At 42.1% G+C, this 12,245-nt stretch overlaps 1 protein-coding gene across 1 annotated transcript in view; it reads left to right on the top strand.

The window, feature by feature from the left end:
- Positions 1-299: 299 nt before the first annotated feature.
- The window catches only part of LOC124485165 (contactin-associated protein-like 5), a 48,589-nt gene continuing 36,643 nt past the window's right edge, over positions 300-12,245 (top strand). The window contains exon 1 of the mRNA XM_047046546.1: positions 300-641. Within this exon, the coding sequence (XP_046902502.1) occupies positions 569-641 (73 nt within the window). The 5' untranslated portion in view covers positions 300-568. The remainder of the gene's footprint in view (positions 642-12,245) is intronic.

Raw genomic sequence — 12,245 nt, 5'->3', positions numbered from 1 at the left:
CGCAACGCATGTGGTTATCCGACGCAATGGTGCTGAAATTGTATTTGAATACCGGTATTTCGGGAATTTACCCTACGCCTCCTTCAACACTGAGTAGGCTTACGAGGCTACCAGTCATTCGAGTCAGTGTACACTAAAATATAATTCTGACTTCTACTGTACGTTTGGCAAATCACGCAACAACTAGGAAAAGGGTATTGGTTGTGGGTATTTGTCGCGCGAGAGAGCATGTAAGAGAGTGTGGAGTGGATGTGTGTGTGAGATGTGTGTGTGTGTGTGTGTGTGTGTGTGCAGGGGGGGGGGGTGGAGGAGAGAGAGAGAGAGCGAGAGTGAGTTAGTGTGAGAGACAGAGAAATCGAGAGTGTGTGAGACGGAGCCAGGTAGAACTGTAAACAGTGTGCAGATCATGTTGTGAGCGCGCGCCTACTGTCCTGCTTCTTCATGGTTCTAAGGTGAAGTGTAGTACAACGGCAGGAATTTTACCTCGGCACCGGAGCTATTTTCTCTCTTAGACAGGATATACTGTACCAGCTTCTTGGATATCTGGTCGGTTGCGAGCAAGGTGGAAATGTCATCTTTTGCCATCGCCGTCAGTCTCACCGTGCTCTGCGTCGTTGGTACCGGGCTGGCGGGTAGTCACTGTGAGTAACTCACCTTAATAATATGCCACATATGTTAAGTGTTTTTAAGTGATGGTATTCGTAGCAGTTGTTATTTGTCTTAAATCAGACTCGGGCTAATGCCAAATTGTATTTCAACGCTATCACCATCAGAAACGATTGACTCACTTACCGGCTAAAGCAGTTGGTTCAAAGGAATATCGTCACATTCACTGATGATTAATAATATTAAGCATGTGTTCAGCGGACATGTAGCAGAGGCAGTATAAATAATGGACTTGCGCTCCACAACAGAATAATTCAAACACTGCTGTTGAAAAAACAATAAATCCACCCATCCGTTGAAAAGATGCGCACATTTGAAACCCCTCTTTCACCGGCAAGAGGTAGGGTAAATTGTCTAGTGTGTGGTCGAATGTTTGTTCTAATTAATGTCGGTGTCCACGCAGTCACTAGAGGTCAGAAGCAGACAGAGTAGATGGAGGTCAATGAGAGGAGCTGACAACATTATTGAACACTTGGAAGAGAGGCAGAGAGATATCCTAATGGGTTGTGATCTGAATAGGTTAATCCTAACTATAAAACAAGCTGAGACACATGTAGATACACCTCCTTAAGTACAACTGTTGTAGGGACACAATTGCAGATTAATAAGTAATTACAAATTAACATATTCAAATTTAAATATATGTGGAACTGCATATAGTTGCTCTCCAACATGTGAGATGTGGATGTGTGTGTGTTTAGATGTGTGTGTGTGCGTGAATCTGGATGTGTATTGTGTGTGTGTGCATGTGTGAGCGTGTGTGTGCATGTGTGAGCATGTGTGTGTATGTAGCATTGGTTGTTGTAATACCTTGATATGGTTTTAGTAACATTGAATGTCCTTATTTTCCTTTCTTGACAATAAAACGCCTCTCCTTGTGTTGCTGTTGCAATATGCGTTGTAGACTAGCCTGAAGAATCATTGAGGAGAACAAGTTTGTTTGTGTCTACCAGTCTGAGCCAACTGCTCTCTTTCAGGATCACTGTCTCAACAAGTAAAGCTCCTGCTTCATGAGCCCTGTCACACCTCTGTTCATTCACCATCATCCCCCACCCGTTTTTATGTGTCCAACAAGGAACGTTTCCAAACCTGAAGCTGGAGTAGTTTGAGGTGACATGAACTTGTTTGTGACTTGAAGGTTGAAGATGTCAGATGTTGAAGAGCTAAACAAGAGGACTTTTGCAGCCAATGAGAGCATCTATTCAAATGTTTTAACCACATCGTTGAAGACAATTCATTAATTAAATTAGTCCACAAAAGGGCTGTGATGGATGTTCTCATGGTATACTCCACACAAAGTGTCGCTCTCAAAGCATTCTGCATATTTAAAGCTGTTTAAATTATAGAAATGCCAGTGTAACTGTAGTTTCCCCCGCTGTGAATTTGAACAGTGTTTTCGCTCCAGCAGTTCAAAGCCAGCACCTGACCTCTGCTCCTCCTCATTCTAAACATGATGATATGCACTCGGAGTGTGTATGAGTCAAGATGGATGGAATGTACAACTACAGTAGGATCCCATTGTCTTCAGCAACATCCACCACTCAGCATCAATCACAACCCTGCCTACTTAGATTTGAAAAGGGTGGCCTTGTTGTCACTCATTTTGCCTACTCTGAGAGAAACATCAAAACACAAGGGTGGATCAATCATGGCAGGGGTTCTCAAATGTATCCAATGATCAGGATTGACATGGTGCTCTAGAGATGAAACGTCTAGATTCTCCTTAAGGACAAGCAAATGGCTGTTCTCATATTTACCTTTGAGAAACAAAAGGAGAGGCCAGAGATCCATCATGGCTGGTTTGTGTGGCCCCTGTGTCAGGTGACAGAGATAATGGCAGCCACATCCTCTCAGAGGACATGTCCTCAATTGCCCCACCACCCTATCCCCTCTCTCTTTTTCTCCCCCTGTCTCCCCTCCTTCTTCTGTTTTTTGTTGAGCGACCCTGTGCTACTGCATGTGGTTTTGAGAGTCGGCATGCTTTAGGGTAAAATATGCAATATTCTATCTTGGGTCAGTGATGGTGAGAATCAATATCCCTTAGTGGCTAGTATCTTGCAGGGCTTTCTGCTGGGTGGGGCTGTTGACCGTGTGAGCATGACTGTGTTCTTCAGGCTGGTCTGCTCTGGACTGAGTGGTGCTGCCGCATGTCTACCCCCTGAATGTCTCAATAAAGAGAAGCAGAGAATTGTCCTCCTTTGTTCTCCTTCTGTCCCTCTTTCATCTGCTCTCTATTTTCTATTTTATTGCCCCCCTTCCCTCTCTCTCTCTCTTTCTCTCTCTCTCTTTCTCTCTCTCTCTCTCTTTCTCTCTCTCTCTCTCTCTCTCTCTCTCTCTCTCTCTCTCTCTCTCTCTCTCTCTCTATCTCTCTCTCCCTCTCTGTCTCTCTCTTTCTCACTTTCCACCCCTTCTCCCTGCAACACCCTCTATCTCCCCACTCTAAGAGTCGTAGCTCTGGATTATAACCCACTGTATGTGGAGGCAACTTTGTTATTGTTGGTAATGGGATTATAATAGACTCGGTATAAACTGGGGAATGTTGAGTAGGGGCAATTTCACTCTTTGGTCCAATCTTATTTAGCAGAGCCACAAAAACAGGCAGCAGTTTGTGCAAGTCTGGTGCTTGCTTCATCCAACCATAGTAGACGAAGATGATGGTACACACATTACAGTCTCAACAGCTAGATCTGAAAAAAGAGAACTTCACATTTAAAGGGAGTGCCAAAACAGTTCTGAGGTGCCAGGAATGGCAGTAAGACAGCTGGGTAGATACTGTATCTTTTGAACGCCAAGAGTGGATTTGAACATGTGAGGATGTACAACTGGACCGGATTAAATGTGAAAACGCAGGATAAACAGGACGATTGTTTAAGGAGCCTGTTTTAAAATCGGAGGTTCCACCTGTCAGGAGCCGAGCACTACGGCTGCTGACAGGTGGATCTACATAAATCAGTCCTACATTTGCATCTTCATATCTTCCCCTCCCTTTTTAACAGAATATTTTATTTCAGGTCCGGCAGACCTGCCTAATTTCACATTCCTAATACATTCCCAACTCTGTGGGGGATTGTGGACTTTTGACCAGAGCATTAGTGTGATAAAGTCTTTTACTTCAACTTTTTTATGAGGTCAAGCATGCAAAGCGTTTTAAATGGTGAGTGCCTGCTGGGAGGGAGAGTGTGAATTTGAAGGTTGCCTTGGGCAGGAAACAGTAGGGGGTTTCCATTACAAAAGCTCCCAGTGAAAGCAGAACCGGTGACATACTTCCCCTGGGCCTGGCTTTAACATATTGTTCCAGATCCTGTCAATGCCACAGGGAAAAAGGGTCTTGACAACGCACACTCAAGTCGAAAAGAGATTTTCAAAAACAAGAAGGATACACAGACACGCAATTCACACTTATGGACACATGCACACACACACATACACACACCAGAATAGTCTGATATTGCCCGTCAACCTTTGAAGCCCTATTAAATGTAAATTAATATCTTCATTGTAGATTGAACATTTCACACTGCGGGCACTTAGAGCAGAACTGACCTTGAAAGGTGTGAGGAGGAAAGTGGAAAAGACATGACAATAATTTATTTCACCTCATACACTGATGTCTTCTAAGACTTTTCACCAGTCTAATTTAGGCCATGGAGTGGGCTCGATTCACAATTGGACATATCTAGTAACTTTCCTAAGACTCTAACTGCCCTCCAGAAATGCAATTTTGCCCCCGGTCTATTTCCCCATAAGTTAAGACTGATGAGATCAATTAAAGTGCTGGAGGATGTTGACGAGGACAGAGTGTCACCATAATTTATTTAGAATGACATCGCAGAGGTGTTTGGTAATTACAAATGAGCACCCGCCCCACCTACACCACCCAATTCCCCCTTCCTCCCGCTCAAAACCCATCAATGAGGCATTTCAGCATTTGACCTGCTCTTGAGGAGGACATTGTGATAAAGCCTTATCACTTCTTGGATCGGGAAAGTCTTCATGGGCATTGCCGCCCCTCTGCCAAGATCAGAGATAGTACAGATTATAATACGCCCCGGTCAGGCTCAGGGGGTATCAAAATGTTTGCATTGGCAAGAAGCTGAGGACAGGGCAGCGATACAGCTGGCAATGAAAAAGGAGCTGGCTTTATCCAAAGGGTTTGATCTAAATCCTATACAAACACAAATGTGGTGAATACAACCTGCACCTTTAAACAGTCTCGTTCCTGCTGGATTCATGGAATGTTTTCCTTCCCAGACAGCTCCTTTTCTGAGTGCCTCTGTTTCTGACAGGACGTCTTAAGTAAATGCAGTTTGGCTATTCTTTTGTCTGGTTGATTACGGCTATTGGCTTGAAAGAAAGCCCTACAACAGCAGTGAGATGGAATTTTAATTCAAAGGCGTCCTTTGGATAAAATCTGGAACAAATTTAGCTTTGTTGATGCTGCTGTTGTTTCTTTACTAAGACAGCTTATGGCTCGATGCTTTGAATCCATTGCAATCAGCACTGGACTCCACTTTAGCTGAAAACTATAATTTGAGTTAACAGAGTTTGACTGAAGCCACAGATGTGAAGGTGTTCTGCATCCAAACTGTGGGCAGCCACAAATAATAATTAACTGTTGTCCAAACATCCCTGTGGTAAATATTTTTCTTTTTCCCCTCAATAACCCTCTGTCTCAATTTCTGTGGGGTTTTCTGGTGTCTATGGTAAAGAGAGGAAACCACATCATCTTATTTGCCGCAAACAAGGCCTAAGGCCAGTGCAGTTCAAGGCACCCTAGGTCTCTGTTTTCTCATTAGTCCTGTTTCCTCATCTGATAACCTATTATGAGGAAATCATGGTGGCCTGTGAAGGAAACAACTTGCTTTCATCAACTTCAGAGCTGTGCGTTCAGTTGACAGTAATCACCACACACAAACACATCCCTCTCCTTTGATGTGAGAAATTAATTTCTTTTAAAGAAAATCTCATTTCAATTTTATTAAAGAGGGTCAAAATGCCACAAACATACACACAGACAAAGCTCTGTAACACGCAAATACAAACACCCACACATACACAGCCGCACACACACACCCCCACTCACAAACAAAGCTCTGGAAATATGATATGAAGCAATTAATTTAGAGAGATGATGTCGCTGGTGCAAAAATGAAAATCTATTTGACTATGTGGCACCAGTGGAGACTGGCATTTACATTCTAAAAGATCAGACACTGACGGCAAGCTAATATTGATGCTCAGATTGCTGTGTATACAGTAGACCTTAGATAACATTGTGCACATTTGCCCAAAAGTGCACTTTATTTAACAATGGAATTGTGTAAAGAAGTCTTGATAGCATTGGCATGCATCAGACAATAAGTCTACTATATTAAATAAATGTAAACAAATTGTTGTTTGCCTCCCCAGTAGGGGTCCCTTTCCAGTCTAATGTGTACTGAAGGACAGGCTAAAAGGCTAGTCACCATGGCAAACTCACTTCCTGTCAGTCTAGCAGCTAAAACAACCAATTGGAATCCATTGTCGATCTCTAAAGGAGCTTCTTACTCCATGTGAGAAAGGAGTTCCTGCAGTGTCAAATATGATTGGAACCATCACTTTGGATTTTTACTCGTTATGCCTGGCAGGGCATGGAGAAGGAAAAGGTATATGAACAGAAATTCTATATATCCTTCCCAGTCAAGAAATGTATGTTTGGATTGACTCAAACTCAAAGATGAGTGCCATAGACAGACAATGTGTTTGAAGCAAGAGTTGAATGTGCCTCAGTCCAAGGAGACAACATAAGCAATCTATTGGAATATAGGGCGATTTGTTAGCATAAACGAGTCTGGTGTCATTGTAGGGCAACACTTGTTTGTTTGGTGTCTGAGATATTTGCTAATTAGCAGTAAGGCCTGCCAATCTGCAGAGAGGCACTCTCAAAAGATATGGCACATTTTGTTTTTTGTTAGGGGTTCCAGAATTCCAGAATATGGTTTCTGAACCATAGAATTATCAAACATAAATCATAAATGAGTCAGCATATTTAAAATGTTCTATAAAAGTAAATAAATAAACACATTGGACTAATTTATTTTAGATTCTAATAGTAAATAGTGTGTGCATTGGCTCTAAAATACATACATTTGGTTTAAGATCTTTACGGAAATATTGACTTCAAACTGTACATATAAATCCCACATACATATAGTTCGAAAGATATTTACTCCATTGTATGGGCAGGAACACAGAATGTCTATCCCTGCTTTGTTTTATTGATGTACATTTCTAGAATACATCCCCCATGAATCCAATAGCCAGGTTAGAACATAAGAAACAATAATTGTTTCCCTCTACCAGCAGAAACCTAGGAAGAGAGGAAGGTAGAGCATCCCCCTTTGACTCCCCCTCAGCAGTAATATGCTAGTGTACCTTCATGATTTATGGAGTTGTTGCTGACTGTGTTGCTGTTTGATATTCAGCACACACCTCCAAAGCCTCAGCCTTCATGCCCTTCACTTTGGGTCGACTTTTTCATGGGTAGTTCCAAACCCAACACCTGAACTGAGAAGAGCCCTTGTCTTGACACAGTCCTCTCTAAGCTTATGTTAGGATGAGAGCCTTCAGGATTTATCAGTACATATCTTGGAGACAGAAATACCATGGGCTCGCATCTTAGGAGACGGCACTTGATTTGAGTATGCACCCATCCTACCTGTCAGGGTGAAAAGTGCTTACATGCAAAGTGTGTCACATTTCAGTGGATAATTCTCTAACACTTTGGGAGAAAATCTCCCTCAGTCACCCACCTGTCTTGTAGTGTTGTAAGCGATTATGTCACCCCAGTCCCCCCTCTACTCCCCCACTCTGATAATCTTGCTCACTAGTCTGTATCCACTGAGGGAAGGTAAGGAACTTTTAATTTACTTTTTTTCTACTGGTCTTTAACAGCAGTTGGAGAAGACACAGGAAATGATAAACAGAAAGCAGTAGAGAGACAGAGAGAAATATTTAGAAAAATACATAGAAAGAAAGATATAGAAGAGAAAAGGACAGAGAGAGATATATAGAGAGAAGGACAGAGAGAAAGACAGGGAGAGCTCTGGTGCCTAAAATCTTCCCTCATGGCTTGGTGCTGCTAGTGCCAGCAGCATCAGTCCTAACGTGCTGACCACAGGGAAATGTAATTATACGACCACCAACTGTTTTACGCTGAGTCACGGCTTCAGTCGGGGCCTCCTCTATTCCAGCCCGATGATTTGCGCCACAGGGGTGGAACTGAAGTGTTTAAACATGTTCCTGCACACATGTTGAGCTGGCTGATATGAAAATGTTCAAGCTGTGTTCACAACATGTTATCACCCACTGATAAATAAAAGTGGAAAGATTGCATGTTTGGATCCATTGGGCGTACGTTCAATAATTGACTTCAAGTCATATATGATGTGTAACCTAATTGTAGGGAAAGTCTACTTATCTGTTTTTAGATTTTGATGTATTTATGAGGGGAGAGGTCAAAGATTTGCTATCTCTCGGTCTCTCTCTGTCTATCTCTAAGAGTAGGGAGGGAGAAGGAGAGGTTCTGGCTGCAAGAAAGAGGGAGAGAGAGAGAGAGAGAGAGGTGAGATAAGAAGGGAGGAAGAGCAAACAGCCTGCAGCGCAGACTGAAGAGAGAGAGTCCACATCAAATCCCTTCAGAGTAAATTTGCTCTAGAGCTGTGATGTACGTAATGTACATTGGCAGATATCTCACTTCCCGTCCTTATTTGGGTCTTAGATAACAGCTTGAACCACTCGACAGAAGAGACATCTGCTGGCGAGCGATCTGAGTGCAGTCAAATCAGGTCAGAGGAGATCCAGTAGGCCAAAAACAGGCAGAAGCCGTCATTCTTCAACATGGCGTACCGTGGCAGAATGTCTAGCAGACAGCTAGTTAGCTTTTGTGAAGGGAAATGTTATCAGCGGGCCTCCAACTGAGAGAAGATCATATCCATAAAACATGAAGCCTCTTGTAACAAAGAAGACTGAATGGATCTCTAATGGAGAGAGTACAGTAGTCATTGTAATCAAGCTGCTAGCGGTTCCTATTATGTCCTCATTGTCCTTAGTTGCTTTTCACAAACTCACACGTACATGCACATACACTTTGCCGTGCGCACTCACACACACAGCTCTGCTCAATGGCATCATCAAAGCCTGCTCCTGCAGTAAGTGGGAGCTCCACCCCACCTCACTGCTCTTCTTGTCCTGGTAGGGCTGGATCAGGGGAAGAGGAGTCTGACACGCTCAGATCACTGGCCTCTTAATCTCCTCCTGCCTGTTGGAAGTGCTCTAATCTCACACTGCTGGATTAGAACATGTGTGTGTACATGCATGTATGTGTGTGCGTGTGTGTGTGTGTGGGGGGGAGGGGGGGGGGATGAGTTAGAGTACAGGTGTGCTACTTTGGACCTGCAAACAAAATGCCTTGTGTTTTTACATTTAGTCATTTAGCAGACGCTCTTATTCAGAGCGATTTACAGTAAGCACAGGGACATTCTCCCCTGAGGCAAGTTGGGTGAAGTGCATTGCCCAAGGACACAACGTCATTTGCACGGCCAGGAATCGAACCGGCAACCTTCTGATCAATAGCACAATTCCCTAACCGCTCAGCCATCTGACCTAATTTTTCTATGTGGCATGCCCTTATCATACATAGTCTACATCATAACTTGTATTTATTTTCTAGTATCGTACAATAATCCTTATCCATGATAAAGACTACATTCTTAATGGAGTCTTGTTGGTAGAGCTTTAATGAGCTCTTTTACCATGAACAACTCATTACCCTTTTTTAAGGTGTTAATCCCTAGCTGTTTTTCATGCCTCAGAAAACAGGTAATAGGCTAATGAAAGCCTGTGGGCGATTTGATGAAACAGTCAAGAAAATCTATCTCAGGATTTAAGTGGTGTAGATATAGTTTGATTGGATTTAAGCTCTCATTGACTCAGGACAGGGTATGATACCCAGCAGATACACTATGTGACTGGTTGGTAAATAACATTGCAGATGGTGTTTAGGTTCTTGGAATATAAAATTACATTTGTACAGAGCATAATGAGCTGTGTGGTGTGCAATTGTCAATAAGCTATTTACTTATCTAGCCTATATCTTCATATCAAAATATATGTTGAGATGGGTTGTTTTTTTGAGTGAGTAGATCCCATGATACAATGGTGGAAAAGGGGGGAATGTTTAGGTACATGTATATTAAAATGGAAATCAGTTTCATTACATAGAGTCAGCAATGGCCTGCATGACCGAGAATTCCCCAGTGTAAATATTTATGTTCAATTATCTGTATCATTTTTGTGTTTTCTCTTTCAAGGCCATCGATTCTTGTGAGAGGTACAAATGCAGTGGTAGAAGCGAATAAAATATCTGAATAAGAATGTGTTGTCAGAAAGGCCAGGAAATGTCATCTTCAATCCCCAGCCAGAAGCGTTTAATCTAGTATGTGAATAACATATGATCAGAAAACTAATGTAGTCCAAACAAAATTGCAAACACACACTCACACAGTAGTGGAGATAAAAGAAACTCTGGAGTTGGCTTTAAAATATGTTTATATATATTTTCAGCTCTATCAAAAGCTGTCAAAAACGATGTCAGCGAATTCTTGTGTGTTTTCTACTAAAGAGTCACTGTTCAGCAGAAGCCAAGACCTTAGGAGGAAAGGTCTACAAAGTTGGTCTAGGATTTCAAACAAGGCTGATGGTCTTCCAAGTGTCAGCCTTCTTCAGAGGAGCTCCGTGGTGATCTCCCTTTTTTAACCATCACAAAGTAGATTTTCTCTTCTTTTCTTTTTACATTTCTTTGACTAATGATTCATATTACCTGGTAGTGGGAGCAAAGTTAGAAGTCTATTCTTAAAGAAAGGAAAAAGTAACTGTACACAGTGAGTGTTTCATGAACATCTTATTTTTTCATTTTTGTTTCTAGTAACAGGACTGATAATTTTCTTATAGGCCCATGCTCTAGTTGTTGGTTTGTGTAGAATGGGTGTTTGCATGGAGTCAGATGGCGGAGCGGTGAGGGAGTGGGATAGTAATCAGAAGGTTGCCGGATCGATTCCCCGCCGTGCCTAATGACGTTGTGTCCTTGGGCAAGGCACTTCACCCTGCTTGCCTTGGGGGGAATGTCCCTGTACTTACTGTAAATGTAAATGAATCCTCACATACACAGGCACACCTCTATCCAATAACAAACAAGATTACATTGTAACCAATGGATTTAAAATGAGCATGTAAAAAAAAAGACTTGGAAACACAATCAATTTAATTGTTGTAGATTTTTTTTATCCCTGTGCATTGTGGCACCACACATGTGGCAGGTGGTGCTTTTTAATTACCATAGGACCGTACCTGATGCTACTGTGAGAGGTGACAATTACTCATTTTAATTGTGGTGATGAAAGTGAAAGACTGCCTGGATGGGACGCGCGAGGACAGTCGGAATGCCGACCAGAAGAAGAGGAGGGAGACTGAATGTGTTGATGAGAGGGAATATGATTTATACATTCAGTGGGTGTCACCGTATGATTGACTTTTGGTTTTACGTTTTTGCCTCTCACATAAAAAAAACAGTTAACGAATAAAACAAAATGTGTGATGCAAAAAGTCCCTTTGTGTAGGCTACTGTTAAAACTGTAGGCTTGATGCTGATGGCTTTTGCCAAAGGTTTATGGTCCAGGACACCTCCGTCAGAGTCATCCGACAGTAGTAGTGATGACAAGCTATAATAAGACCAAATGAACCAGAATGAGAGAGGAGGTGGATGTTGTCTCTCCCTTAGCTCCACCCCTAGATCTTGTCTTAGCTCTAACCTCAACCTTAACCGGCTTTAGTCCTGACTCTAAACTTGTGTATTTCGAAACAGGTTTCTTCTTTCTTATCATGCCACAAACTGCTGTACTGTTATATGTTTAACGATTTAACGACAGTTTGCATAGAAAAAAACATTAGGTTAGAAAATGGGACAACATTAGATTAAAGGTCTGCTTGTGCACATACTTGTGTAAAAATTGGTTGAAGGATGGACTGCATCTGGCTTCCATGTGAGCAGTCTCAGCACAATATGAAGATAAAAACACCTACTACTTAGATTCATTGAACTCCATTTTAAGCTCTACTTTCTTTCAAGGACTGAATAGTCCAGTTACACTTGATGCAAACCTAGATGCACGCATATCCATCACCAAGGGCAGTTTTTGAAATCCAGAAGGACAAGAACCAATGGATATGATGCAGTAAACAAAACAAAAAAAAGAGGAAAGACAGCTTCTTCAATCTTTACAGACGTCTTTGTGTTTCTTCCCTCTGTGTGAAAGGTTGAAAGTTTCTCTCTCAAAAAACGCTAAGAGCTTAAGGACACATCCAAGTGATTCAACATCCTGTATGTTTCTGAGCGGATTTCAGCCTGCTGTCCATTCCTTTAGGTACTTAGTGCCCCCATAGTAAGATTAAGGCAGGGTATCATATAATTCTCTGTCCAGCACCGCCTCAGAGCTTAGAGTCCAAACCTCACTTTCAACCAGTTTTTCTTATCCTTTTTGTAC

This window comes from Hypomesus transpacificus, chromosome 23 (genome assembly GCF_021917145.1).
Source record: "Hypomesus transpacificus isolate Combined female chromosome 23, fHypTra1, whole genome shotgun sequence".
NCBI classification, from domain to species: Eukaryota; Metazoa; Chordata; class Actinopteri; order Osmeriformes; family Osmeridae; genus Hypomesus; species Hypomesus transpacificus.
This window is presented reverse-complemented; position numbering and strand designations above follow the sequence as displayed.